The 14,760-nt window shown below is 38.5% G+C and overlaps 1 protein-coding gene across 10 annotated transcripts in view; it reads right to left on the bottom strand.

Annotated features, from left to right (window-relative positions):
- Positions 1–14,760, bottom strand: part of LOC111568755 (voltage-dependent R-type calcium channel subunit alpha-1E) — a 209,969-nt gene that overhangs the window by 32,424 nt on the left and 162,785 nt on the right. For 7 of the 10 annotated variants that reach the window (XR_008604037.1, XM_055017585.1, XM_055017591.1 and 4 more), the window contains 7 exons: positions 12,890–13,819; positions 9,805–10,049; positions 5,099–5,204; positions 2,957–3,086; positions 1,604–1,663; positions 265–371; positions 43–54 (listed from right to left, as the gene is read on the bottom strand). Coding sequence is in view for 9 of the 10 variants with exons in the window: in XM_055017585.1 (XP_054873560.1) it covers positions 43–54; positions 265–371; positions 1,604–1,663; positions 2,957–3,086; positions 5,099–5,204; positions 9,805–10,049; positions 12,890–13,819 (1,590 nt within the window). In the remaining variant the exon portion in view is untranslated. The remainder of the gene's footprint in view (positions 1–42; positions 55–264; positions 372–1,603; positions 1,664–2,956; positions 3,087–5,098; positions 5,205–9,804; positions 10,050–12,889; positions 13,820–14,760) is intronic. The other 3 variants (XM_055017606.1, XM_055017617.1, XM_055017610.1) reach the window with 1 other exon arrangement.

Below are 14,760 nucleotides of genomic sequence, written 5' to 3'. Positions count from 1 at the left end.
GTGTTATTTGTTCTATAAAACCAGATTTTTGTTGTCTTTTACCCCATCACATTGCTGCAGGTCCCACAGAGGCATCATCGTCATCATCATCATCCACAGACACATAAAAACAGGAGAGAGGAACGCTCACATCAACAGTCATAGAGCCATAAATAACACGAAAGAGATGAACACGCCGCAGTGCAAAAGATAACTTACAGTTGATTTAAAGACACTGTAATGTTTGGACAGATGAGAGTAATAAAAACAAATCATGCGACTGACGTGAGGGCGAAGGCCACCAGCGCTCCGACCACCACGATGAAGTCCAGGATGTTCCACAGGTCTCTGAAGTAGGAGCCGTCGTGGAGGATCAGACCCTGGTCAATCATCTGAGAGCAGCACAGTGAGTCAGGCTCAGTTATTTCCGTCTCAGTGTGTGAGTTATAGAGGATTCAGCTCCTGAACCGGCTGCATCGGATAAATATGGGCTCAGACAACAGCGGTGGATCCTAACTCAGGGTCGCTAACCTCAGTAGGCGTCACTGAATAAATCTGAGTGTCGGTGAGACGATAAAGTGCAGAAAAAAGCAGTAAAAATGTATTTCTGTTGCACGGTGTTGCAGTTATCACTCCTACATCTGCTCCTCTGTTGTAAACTACGGGTTAATTTAACTCTTTGGAACCCAGACAGTGATTCAAATAGAAGAAGAGGAAAAAGCTGTGTGTGAAAACAACATTTTTGATGTGTTTTTGAAGATTTTTGGCTAATCTTTGTGTTTTTTTTTAACCCTATGAACCCCACCAGCTGGTTTGAGAGACATGGTGTCTTCATAAAATTGCAAAATTGCCAAAATAATCCCAATTATCAAAGCCAGAAATTATAAAAACTGAAGTAATTGTCAGATTTTCAACTTTCCTTGAACCACTCATTTGTAACTAGCCAGAACTAAGCTTAGAATTGCGGTATTTCATCAAAATGATCAAAAATCTTCTAAAAATAAACAGTTTGTATAGACAAGATTGTTTAAAAATACAAAAATTCTGCACTCTTGTGCACAAATATAAAGTGATTAATGATTCACCTGTGACTGACAGCTCAATTACAAATATTCAGAGATTTTTCAGCTGAACCGGACTGTACTGCAAGTTGCGTTTACACAGCCTGCAGTTCAACTCAGCCCCAAACATAGGGGACGTGGGGAAGTATGTAAACAACTTAAAAACAACTTAAAAATGTAAATTCTGTATTTTTAACATCTGTGAACACTTGGAAAAATGTTCTACAATTGAATTCTATTTTTTTTTAAATCACCACGTTTAATTTAAAAAAAATCTATTTTTGTTTTATATTTTTTTTCAGAATTTATGGAGTATAGCATTGTTAAACTGCACATAAGACATGCTTAACCTTTCTCTACTTCTAGGCATGGTTGTGCTCTTTCCAAAGAGGTGCAGGAGTTTACAAAAAAAAATTGCAAAAAATGACTAAAAATGTGACAGGAACAAAGAAACTGCTTGGAGTTCAGTGGGATAAAAATGGTCAAAACAGGTATATTTACGTATTTTGGCCCCATTTCGTTTCTAGATGAAATAATCGCACCATTTAAACAGAGTTACTCACCTTAATAATCATCTCAAATGTGAAGACTCCAGTGAACACATAATCAAAATAGCGCAGAACCTGGAAAACCAGAAAGACAGTCAGAGAAAAATCACAAAATCAGACATTTGCTGAACATAAAAACACAAATGTGGTCTTTTCTTAAAAGTGAAACTCTTTTGCTTGTTGTAATAATTTCATGACACTTACAGCTGCTTTACTCCTCAAGCTCTCAGAAGCCATTTAGTATGAAACAGTCCCTTAATATGATTTTAATACAATGCAGGATAATTAGCCTCATTCCTCCCATAAACCACCAGGCTCCGACTGTCTCATCTGCCTTCCTCATCAGAGACTTAATTGCCCCCCATCAAGTAACGTTAGCCGCCTTTTGCAAAACAATTTAAGGGAATTTTATGAGAAATGATTTGTGCTTTTTTTCTTAATGGTACTTCGGCTGCTTACTGTAGATGCAGGGAGCGAAGAGACCCAGGGCAAAGATTAAGACTGATTGGAATGATATCTCAGGAGTTAACAGAGAGCTGTAGTATGACAGAGTGTTTGAAACCACAGAAATATTCATCTTTAACACCCTCTGAACCCCAAAATCCACCAGGAGAGGTTTGAAATGCTGCTATCTTTTAAAAATAGCCACAAGTACAACATTTAGCAGAGCAAAAAACCTTTAAAAAAAAACAAAAAAAACAGAAAGAATAGTCAGGCTTTTAACTTTCCAACAGGTTTTGGACTAATCATGCATGACACGCAGTTCTATCATTTCTCATTCAAAAATCTGCCAAAAATAAACTGTTTGGACGAACCAGATTCTCTAAAAAATTAAAAAATTCTGCACTATTAAGCACAACAATGAAACCATTAGTGACTCAGCTGCGACCAACGGTCACATTAAAAAAAAAAAAAAACTGTGACTTTTTGGCTGAACTGCAGGCAGTGTTTACCCAGAGCAGGTAGAAGACGAGAATGGAAACAAAGTATAACAACAACAAAAAATAAAATATAAATGGAAAAATGTAAGTAGTAAAATATCCACAGCATGTAGAGTCACCTACTTTTCCTAGACACTTGAAAAAATGTTGTACACGCTGTGCATTCCATATTTTTTTAATTTTTAAAAAACAAATAATCAAAGAAATTCAGTTTCTGTTTAGTTTTTTGTTCGATTTATGGCATTATAACTGTATCATAGTGAGCAAAAGAGTCTGCACAAGTCTCTACAGAGCTGCAGGACTTTATATTGCAGTGAATATTGAGGCCACAGCGACAAAAAAAAATTGACAGGAACAAAAGAAACTGCTCGGGGTCCAGAGGGTAAATAAAGTCATGATTATTTCCTACATCAGTGTGAACACAAACCTTATTCCAGTCGGACGAGGTGGCCACAGGGTCCTCAGCAGCCAAAGCGATGCTGCTGGCAGCGATGACCAGCAGGATGGACATCTCAAAGTAGCGGAGGTTCACCACATAGTGACAGGCTCGACGCACCCTGAAGGACAGCAGAGCTTGGATGTTAAATATATCTACTGAAGGATGGACTGTCAGGCTTTAATCAGACTGAAATGTAAGAGATTCCAAGGGATTAAACAACATGCATCTTATGAAACACATCAGAAATAGTCAGACATTTGGGAGCTAGATGAGAAAATCAACACCACTTTGACATGTAGACAGTAAATATGCATCTATAAGAAGCCACCGCCAGGGATATTAGTTTAGCATAAATACTGGAAACAGCTCACCTGGTTCTGCTGAATGATAACAAAAATGACATGTTATATGTCAGTTATGTGATCTTTACAAATACCAAAGTGTGAAAACAACATGCTGTGGTTGTACCCTGAATTATGTGCCTATTAATTATTATTCTTATTTTATATTTTATCTTTTATTCCTCGTATATAGTGTTTTGTTTTGGAATTTTTTGTACTTCCCATTTGTAACGAACCAAAACTAAGCTTAAAATCGTAATATTTCATCAAAATATTTTTTTCCATTTAAAAATTTGGTAAAAATAAACAGTTTGTATTAACAAGATTCTGTAAACAACAAAAAATTCTGCAGTCTTCTGCACAAATGTAAAGCCAGTAATGACTCAGCTGTGACTGATGGCCCAATTACAAAAATTCAGAGAGTTTTCAGCTGAAATGGGCTGAATTGCAGGTTGTGTCTACACAGCCTGCATTTCAACCCAGCTCAGTTCCACACATAGGGGACAAGTATAGAAACAACTTAGAAATATAAGGAGTAAAATATGTGTAGTGTGTATTTTTTTTTAACATTTGGGAACATTTGGAAAAATACTCTACAAGTTAAATCCAGTTTTTTTAAAAAATCTTTTGTAAAATAAATAATAAACAAAATTAAACTACTGTTTTTATCTTTTTCTGAATTTATGATAGTATAGCATTGTTACAGTGCACATAAGACATGTTTAAGCTCTCTCTACTTCTAGCCATGGTTGTGGACTTTATATTGCTGCAAAAAATAGTAAAAAGTAAGTAAAGATGCGACAGGAACAGAGAAACACACCTTTAGTTTTCTCCAGTACTTCCTATTTTGATTGGTGTTCATTTAATTTTTTATTCAACTCCAAGAGAGCCATCCACAAGAATTCCTATCTGCCTAAACTCTATAAATATAAATAAAAAATCTTGAATCTATTATGTGACTGTTTCTTCATCAGTCTGTGGAGTCTTCTTGTTACTGTGAAGTTATTAGGCAACCAACTGAGACTTTGCACAAACTTTTAAAAGTAATCTTTGGGTTTGAAACATTCTTTTGAACCCTCTGAATCAGAGGAACTGCATCTTTTTTTTAAAAAAAATTCTGAAATTACACTATTAATCAGAGCCAGAAACTACAAAAGCAGAAAGAGTTGATGGAATTTCAACTTGTGATGGTCCTTGAACTGCTCCTCTGTGAAGTGCTCTTATCCAAATTTTAAAGAATAAAATTGTGATATTTCCAGTTTTCAAAAGCACTTTATACCACATGCTATTAAAAAATCAAAATAAAGGATTTGCTCTAACAAGATTCTGTAAAAAAATGAAATATTCTGCAGCTTTTTGACACAACTGTGAAGCAATGACTGATGTGACAGAGACTTAAACTGCAGGCTGACAGGTATTAAAATTCAAGAAGTAGAAAAATCACAGCATATAGTGCAAACTATTTTGTTTCCAGTACAGGTATAATTTGTGGGCACTTAAAAAAAAAAGGTGCACGTGTTGATTCCAAGTTTCTTAAATTATTGCAAAATAAATAATCAAATAAGTTCAACTGTTGCTTTTTCTCTATTTGTGCTTCATTCTGCAGGGAAGACATTTTTGAGTTTTCTCTGCCTTCAGCCATGATTGTGTTGTTTCCATAGGTGTGCAGGACTTTATATTGCAGTGAAAAATGCCCACAGGAGCAGAAAAACGCACAGAAATTTCCATTTCATATTGTATATTGTCATATGAGATTTTACCATCAGAGGTGTGAGAGGTATGAACTTACGGGTTGTCAGGTTTGAAGATGAACATGCTGTCTGGGGTCACAGTGTTGACGGGCTTCATCTCTTCTGCTTCCTCTGATTTGCAGGTTTCAGGGTCCTTACTGTTGACTGCAGAGAATCGGGAACAAGATGAATTCACAACTTTCCTGGTGGGCTAGTAAAGGCCACAGAAACACTAAAATATGCAGGTTCAGTTTTCGGTGGCATTTTAATCAGGGATGAACAGTGATAGGCTGAATCATTTAACTATGAAGCTTCTCAAAATGTCTTAACCCTGAAAAACATCCAAAAATTCAGAAAAAAAATTCCCCAAATTTCTGAAAATTTGCAAAACCTTCAGGAAGAAAATTCCAATAATTCCTCCAAAGTTTCCCTTAAAAGTATTATTTAAAAAAAAATCCCCAAATTTGGCAAGAAAATTCTTGCAAATATTTTCAAAAAATGAGTAAAAATCTTCCAAAAAAATCCTAAAAATATCTAAAGTGATTACATATATATCAGCAAAACTTCTAATATTTCTAAGATTTCCCAAAAATGTGGACATCAAAAGTTTCCCTGTGAAAATATATTTTTTCCCCACATTTTCAAACTTTAAAACGGGTCAATTTGACCCGCAGGACGACACGAGGGTTAAAGATTCTATGCGCAACATTCAGCAGTAGAGACTCTTAAACTAAACTGAAGTGAAATACACAAATGTACATACATGAGGTAAATAACATAAACTAAACACTTGGATTTTTCTTGGAGTACTGGATTGCACTTTCCCTTTTCCAGCTCAACACTGAAGGTCACTCTCTGTCTGTTCATAAGAGCGTGGAAGGCCGACAGTTTCAATGGGTGGGCTTCAAATGCACTTAGATGTACTAACATGACAGCACATCTGACCCAGTTGCCAAAACATACAACAAAGAAGCTCATATTATAAAATTCTCTGTTAATTATGCCATTATTCCACTCTATCGTTACACAGCACATAGTTTTTTGGGGTTTTTTTGCCGCTATATTAACCCTCGTGTTGTCCTGCAGGTCAAAATTGAGGAAATTGTTTAGGTGACCCCAAACTTTTGAGTGGTAGTGTATGTATATGGAGTTCACTGGACAGCAGTTTTGCATAGAAAATATTTATTTGTGACGTTTTAGTGCTAGACTTTTAGCAAAATGTTGCAAATGGACACTTTATTAGGTACACCTTGCTAGTAAAAGGTTGGACCCCCTTTTTCCTTCAGAACTGCCTTAACCCTCATGTCGTCCTGCGGGTCAAAATTGACCCGTTTTAAAGTTTGAAAATGTGGGGAAAAAAAAAAAATTCACAGTGAAACTTCTGACATCCAAATTTTCAACATTTTTGGGAAATCTTTGAACATTTTTTGGTGGAAAAAAAGAAATGTTAAAAATATTTCTTAAGAACATTCACAAAAAATTCAACCAAAATCCAGTGAATTTCGAATTTTCACATACTGCACCGTTTTTCTGCAGGCAACACTTTAAAGTAACAGATATAAACTAAAACATGACTCTGATGCTCCGTAGGATATTCAGAAGGAGCATTTAGCCGACAATTCAGGTTTGGGAACTTCAGAGTTTCTGTATTTTTTCAGATGATGCATATCTGTTGGCATCATTAGACCATGACCTTTAGTTCGTACTGAGGCGGTTTGTAGATGAGTGTGAAGCAGCTGGGATGAGAATCAACACCTCCCAGTCTGAGGTCATGGTTCTCTGCTGGAAACTGGTGGATTGCTGCCTCTGAGATGGAGGTGGGTTGCTGCAAATGAAGGAGTTGAAGTATCTCTTTTGCAAACTACTGGAAAATGGAGCATTCTGCACTAATGTGGACGTTGTACTGGACTATTGTGGTGAAGAGGGTGAAGCTGTTGAATTACCAGTCGGTCTTCATTGCAACCTTCACCTATTTTTATGAATTCTAGGTAGTAACTGAAAGAAAGAGATTGTGGATAGAAGCAGCTGAAATGGGTTTCCTCTGTGGGGTGGTTGGTCTCGGACATAGAGATAAACTGAAGAGCTCCGACTTCCGAAGGGAGCTCAGAGAAGAGTCGTTTATTATACAAATGACACAAATGAGACCAAAAATGACAAAAATGAGACACAAAACAACAACAAAGTAGACTAAAAACACAAGCAAGACAAAAAAAACACAAAACGACAAAAACAATGAAAAAACATTGAATAAAGCAAAACATAAAATTACAAAAATAAGACAAAAAACACAAGCAAGACAAAAAGGAAACACAAAACAACAAAAACGAGAAACAAAACAACAAAAGCATGAGACAAACGACAAAAGTCAGACAAAAAACAAGACAAAATATTACAAAAATAAGACACAAAATGACAAAAGAACAGTGAACAATCTAGTATTTTACTTGATGATGAAAACAACTTGTCATGGTCTAGAAATTATTTTAAATTTACAGTTTTACAAATTTACAATTTGCAGTTAATGTCTTCTCTGTAATTTTTACACTTTGCAAAGGCGTCCCACGGACCAGATTGGACGCTCTGGAGGGCCGCTCTTGGCCTGCGGGCCGCATGTTTGACACCCCTGTTGTAGATTTTTCTGAATAAAATGCAGAAGCTAGAGGCAACGGTCAATCTAACGCCTGTCAAAATTACCGTACTTTCTGGACTATAAGCCGCTACTTTTTTCTCACGCTTTGAACCCCACAGCTTAGGCGAGCTTCATGCCATCAATAGGTTTAGCCTCGTCACATCAGATCAATAAAATTACCGAACAGGTCACAGTGAACCAATGAAACTGTTTGAATTAAATCAAATGCACTCACACTAAATTCTTCAGATCAGTCATTTTGCACTTCATGCACAAACCCTCATCATGGAAAACACACAAAGAAATGCATATGATGCAGCTTTTAAGTTAAAGGCAATCGATCTGGCTGTCGAAGAAGGAAATAGAGCTGCTGCACGTAAACTTGGCATCAATGAATTGATGGTTAGACGTTGGAGACGGCAGCATGAACTGACTCAATACGTTTTCCTGCCGTGTTACAGACACTGTTCAGAAAAAAGCATTTATTTAATTAAAAGTAAAAAAAAAAATCTTTCTGTGTAAATATCTCGTTACAATGTGGACACCTGCGGCTTATAGACAAGTGCGGCTGATATGTGTACCAAACTTTTTTTCACTTTAAATTTAGTGGGTGCAGCTTTTACTCAGGTGTGCTCAACAGTCCGGAAATTACGGTAATAAAAAAACTCTAGAGAGCTTCCTTGACAAGAGGGAGAGGCTTCATGCTGAGACAGAAGAATACGTAAATACATATTTAAGTCCCATTTACATGACAACAGTTTCAGGATGAAAGGTTTTGCTGCGTTTTGGCCTCCCATTTGCACAGAAACAGTGTTTTAAATGACCTAAAACAGAAACTTATGAATACGGCCTCCAGATTGCAATTTTTCTCGATTTTTCTTCGTCGCCATGTGAACGAGTAGCCAGAGTTTTCAGTGAGAACACCGACGTCACGCTCCACTTTCTGCATTACACGTTCATTCTAGTTGCCATGCATGAACCGGGCGACAACAGTAACAATGGTGGACTACCGTGTTGTCAACAAAATGTGCATTTGTTGCATCATTACTGCAATCAGCGAAGACGCATTCAATATATACGGCAGATAATCAGCCCACCTCCACCTCGACGGTCACGTGGGGTGTGCCTCTACAAAGTTACATCGCCGACTACTGGCCTGGCATGCACACTACAGCGTTTTCAGTCCTTCCAGTGTTTCAATGTTTCCAGTGAAATGTAAAAAGTAATTTTATTTGTTTAGGACACTTTGAAAAAATAATTTGTTACATGTGCAATGACTGGTCTGTAGAAAATTGTCTTGCATGAAACTGGTTTGTGGTGCATAAAAGGTTGGAGATCGCTGTTCTAGATGGATTAAATATCTCAGCTGGCCCGGGGACACCTCAGGGTTCTCGAGGAGAATCTGAAAAAGTTTTTTTGGGGAGAAGTACTTTTGGAATTTCTAGCTTAATGACCGTTTGTATTTCACTTTTAAAATACATAACTACTGACAGTCTGGTGAGTGATTTTTCCATTTAAACTAAAACCTCAAGTCTCATTAAACTGACGCTAGGGCTGGGCGATAAATCGATTTTATGGATTAATTCAATTTTGTACTTAATATCCATTTGTTTTAATGAAAATAATCGATATAATAATATATATATATATATATATATATATATATATATATAGGACAGTTTCACGATGTGTGGAATCTCCGCACGCCGCATCCAATTTGCATAAAGTAGAAGTCAGTCTACTTCATACAAATGAGCTGCGGTCCTCTCCAGGTAAACACACCTGATCGCAGCTGGAAATGCACCGCAACCAGACCAGCATGCCACATGCAGCACATTTCCAGCTGCAATCAGGTGTGTTTACCTGGAGAGGGCTGCAGCTCATTTGCATAAAGTAGACTGGACTCCGGCATGAGTAGATTAGGTAGGGGGTAAAGAAAAATCGGGTGAATCGGGATTTTTTGTGAAAAAATCGGAGATTTTTTTTAGGCCATATCGCCCAGCCCTAACTGACGCCTTTTCAGACTACAATAAGTGAAGTAATAATTATGATCATGCCCCATCACAAGTTATGAAAAAACAACACACAAACTAATATTAGCAGCTATGAAAACACGTCACGGATCTAGATTCGTACCTGTGATTGTGGAGAGCTCCAGAGATGGCTGCACATTGGGAACCTCGATGATCACACTGGAGCTGAGCTGAGGTTCATCCTGGTCCTGCTCGGCCTCCTTCTCCTCCTTGTTGTCCTCTGAGACATCAGGCGCACTCGGTTCTGATTGCTGAGGAGGCTCCTCCTGCTTCTGAGGACACTGGTCACCAGTTTGAGTCTGGTTTTCTGTTGGGTTACTGTCCAGTTCTTCACTCTGGTCTCCCTGTCTGTAGGCGCAGAGAAACCCTTTACTGCAGGGCTGATGTGCTCACAGTGGGGTTTGATGCCGGTTAACTTAAGAGCCTCCGCAAAAAAATGTGTGGAGATGCAGGAATTACAGACAAGTTTAGTTATTGGGCTGCAAAGTAAAGCCGTGATGGGAAGTGTGATGGCACAATAGTAAAGGAAAAACTGTTAGTCCTGCTCAGATTCCTTGCAAAATGTCTGCTATAGGATGAAATGATCAAAGTCAATGAGAGTTAAACCCTGTTTTTTCCATCCACCTGTTTTGCAGATATTATTAGAGGCAAAAACCTGTTCAGTATTGGAAATCTTTGAGTAAAAGGACACTTGTCTTTAATATGCAGGTAAAATGGTGCAAAAGAAAGTGTTTCTTGCAACAGAGAACATCAGAATTTCTATGATCTGAAACAAATTATTTATGCCTGGTGAATAATTCAGTTATTCACAGCACAGCTGGATCTATGTCATGCAGAAAGTTAAAAATGAAAGCTTGTATGACCGCTCTTTGTTTACTTTCACAGCAGAAAACAACTCTATTGGTATCTGCATGTCTCCTTTTTCTATCAAACATAAATCCATTGTTTTCTTGTTCCAGGTAGTCTGGGATACATATGAATATGCACACACATGATCAGGTCCATTTATGAATAGGATCTGTTGTTTGTGTTCATTTATAAACAAATAAATCAATGCTGCATGGATTCTGCAGGCTTAGATGCTGGGGAGATGTACTGTCTTGAGTAAATATATTACTGAGGTGATTTAGTATTGATGTCTACCTTTCCTTTTGGCTCTGTTTGTCATCAGCTTACTTTGTGTATTTTGTGGAGTTTCTTCATTGCAGGTTCATCTACATACAGTATGTTACCTGTGAGGAATTCAGTTTTAGCCATTGGGGGTTTTATGCATTCATATCCTCACATGTTACCTTCACAATGCAAATCATTTTTGGGATATATTTATGATTCTTACTCTCTGTGTTAAAGCTGTCACTCTGTGGAATAATATTTTATAATTCATGCTTTCCTATAGTATGTGTAGCATGTCTACTAGTTGCCGAGTTGCTGCAACTTCCTATAAAAGATCTATTAGCACCAAAGCGTTTACCTGATTAAGATCTAACAACAAAATGTCAAAAATAAATGATTTTTTTGCAAGTTATGCAGTGTGTAGGAGTCTATTTTTAAGCTACAGAAAAACAAAACGCATTGTTGCCTGTGCATTATTGCATAACATTTCCAAGCAAGGATGTCCTAATTAAGTTCTTTAACCCCCCATCTGTCATTGAATATTTGGTGTCGGCCAACACCGAGTCCCAATCTAATACAATTTTCCTAAATAACACATACTTCATGTATATTAAAGCTATTAAAATCAATCTAATATACACTACCGTTGACAAGTTTGGGGTCACACAGACAATTTCATGTTTTCCATGAAAACTCCCACTTTTATCCATGTGCTAACATAACTGCACAAGGGTTTTCTAATCACCGATTAGCCTTTCAGCACCATTAGCTAACACAATGTAGCATTAGAACACAGGAGTGATGGTTGCTAGAAATGTTCTGTATTTCTGATTCATTTAATGTTATTTTCATTGAAAAAAATTTTTTTCTTTGAACTTTAGTAGTGTATACAGTAGCTTGAAAACAGCTCTGAAATACATTCCTGCATCCAAGCTGTTTCTTAATATTACATAGATGGTCATGAACCTTAAAGTTCCAGTAGGATACTGTCTGCTATGACCTGTTGGAGGGTAGCGTGTACTGTGGCTCCACAAGCTCCAAAAGTGGGACAACCTGTATTCACTACATGCGTGTTAGAAAATGTGTTGTAGATCAGCTGTAGTACCTGGTTGTTCCACTAGATGGATTGTAGACGCAAGGAGGCAGTGACTTGGACTATGGGCTGTTCATGTTGGCAATAGGGCTGGACCCAAATATCTGAATATTCGGTCGTGACGGTGTTATCCGAATATTTATTTTGAGATCCGAATATTCGGATCCCCCCACTGGACGTTGCGAACCGAACCGAATATTTGGCTCTCGTTCCTCCGTTTCTCCCCCCTGTCGGATGTTACGAGCTGAACCGAATATTTGGATATTCGTCATTAATCGGGGCAAATATCTGGAGCCCGCAAACTGCTATTCAGGCCAGCCCTAGTTGGCAAGCAGAGAGCATTATAGGGGTTTAGCTAGCAATGGGCACCATGACGAAGACTCCTGTCATGCTTAATGACCTCCGACACGAGCGTATGCGTTTAAGAGAAGATGGGATAGACTATATCTCAGTGGTAAAATAAACAGAGACAACTTTGTGACCCAAATCATGTGTCTGCTGACTAAAACAGGAACATCAGCAAGGAACAAATGCCCACTGTGCTCAGTTTGTGTCAATAATTCATCAATTATTTATAACGAAAAACATTCACAAGTCGCATCCCTAGCATCCTACCACAGGTTATTCTCACCCTTAATAACATCAATATGACAGCAGATGTAAACAAAGGATCAGGCTTAAGTTTGTGCCAATATCAGTTAAAAAAATGTCTTGACTGGCCTCAATCTCCATCTCTGAGATTCTATCAAGGAATCTCTATTTCCAAAAGGTGTGTGGTCAGGCCACTCAACAAAACCTGCCATGAAACATACTAAATGTAAAATCCTGGGATGGATCCTGCCTCGGACATATGTTGCATCTCATTCTCTATTTTCTCTAAATGATTCTCGTCTCCATTGACTTTTATCCACCAAACAAATTCAACACTGGAGCACATCATTTGCTGCAGATGAAGGTTTGAACAGTTCTTTGTCAGTCTTACCTGCTCTCCTCATGTTTAGACTCTTCTCCTTCTGTGTTTTCTGGCTCTCCATCCTTTTCCTGTGCTGTTCCATGGTTTCCCTTCTTCTCGCTGACCCCCGAACAACTCGCCGAGTTGCTGCCGTTCCCCGGGGAAGATCCTTGACTTCTGGTCCCACTCTGATGGTCACAGTGATGCAGAGCCCTCCTGCCCCTGATCCCACCATGACCTCCCATTTCAGGAGTCAATGTGTCCAAATTATCCGGAGGTCTAAACTTCTTTACCACCCTGTGCTGACGTTCGCCTTTCAGCCTGGGGCTTCGTCGCTCGCTGGTGGGTTTGTGGCTTTGATTGATGCCCAGTTTTCCACCCTCGGTGACGGGCTCTGCTTCAGGAGGCTCTGGGATGGTCATGGACACTGAATCAGGAAGAGGTACATTTGTAGGATCCACCGACTCCGGCACCAGCACCGATACCGGGGGTTCGGGTACGTCTCCAGATAGAGCAGCATCCAGGGGCAAATCCACCGACATGGTAGAGCCTGAAGCCTGGTTCTTGGCTGGGGAGGTCAGGGGGTCTGTCAGGCGTTTTAAACTCCCTGACGGCGTGTGCTGCATGGCCTTTCGGTGCAAGGACAGCGGGCGTCCATGCTGGGGATGAGCCGAGGCAGGAGGTCCGTCTTTCTCGTCGCTGGGGCTGCTGAAGAGGATCTCTCGGCTGGACATCTGTCGGTGTCTCCGAAGCTGGCTGGTCCTCTGCTCCCACACCGACATGGTCATCCTCTTTCTCCTCTCCCTCCTGGACATGAAAGAGGTAGAGGGGTTGAGTGGCGGGGGAGGCCGGCCCTCCCTGATGCTGCCCTGGGCCTCCTCCAGGGAGCAGGAGTAGGTTGGCCGGCTGCGGTGAATCGCTCTTTTCCTGTACAGGTAGGGTCGCCTCCGCCGGCTTCCCCTGGGAACAGCAAGAACAGATAAAATGTAAGGATATAAAGAAAAAAAACTTCATATTTACAGTGCAACATTTGACATTCAGTAGATTTAGCATAACGATAGAAACGTTTTCATTTTAGCTGTACTTTTTAGTTTGTGTTGATACAGGACTCAAATAATTTCATATTCTCCAAAAAGTTGATCTGATTCAAACCAAAGTGTTCAAATGTGCTTTGATGGACTTAAAAAAAAAGACACTGTAAAATTGTAGAAAAAAATTTAGTTGAATCAACTTATCTTTTCTAGTCTGGCTGATATATTTGGTATATAGTAAGGTCTGTACCTTGCTATGCTAAACATTGACATGTTGTGAATCTACACTATAAAAATAAAACTGAATTGAATATGCAAGGTTTGGTCTTTTTTCAGTAACTGTTATAGAACGTTATTATTTTCAGATCACTCTAGAATCTAAAAACTTGAGCCATTGTAAACTGCAAAGTTAAAATTGAATTTAAATTAGGTTTTTAAGAAACAAAATTATCATAAGCAAACCCTCCAGAAGGTATTGTTTAGGAGTTAAAACTCCCAAGAAACTGTTGTTCTGCAGTTCGAGAAAACAGACTTAGTGGAAACTTGATACATATCTTTGATAAATTAGGTTTGACCGTTTTGTCCATAATAATTTAAAAAATTCAAACCATGACAAAAGTTAGTTTTGAATTCAGTCACTAGACTTTTAATTATTTATACAGCTCTAGATTGTCTTTGAACAGACTTGGATAAAACAAAAAATGACTTCACAAGTTGAGGCTTTAAGTTCTTAAAGTGAAATAAAAAAGAAAATCTTTAAAATTAAGAAAACGTAAAAGGAAAGCCACCGTTTGTGTGACTAAACGATTTAACTTAATGTCTTAAGTTTATTTAACTTGTTTTCTGAAGTTCGGTTAATTTAAGTCGGCT

The sequence above is a fragment of the Amphiprion ocellaris genome, chromosome 2, assembly GCF_022539595.1.
Source record: "Amphiprion ocellaris isolate individual 3 ecotype Okinawa chromosome 2, ASM2253959v1, whole genome shotgun sequence".
Classification (NCBI taxonomy): domain Eukaryota; kingdom Metazoa; phylum Chordata; class Actinopteri; family Pomacentridae; genus Amphiprion; species Amphiprion ocellaris.
The sequence above is the reverse complement of the archived record's forward strand: the minus strand, read 5'-3'. Positions and strand labels throughout refer to the sequence as shown.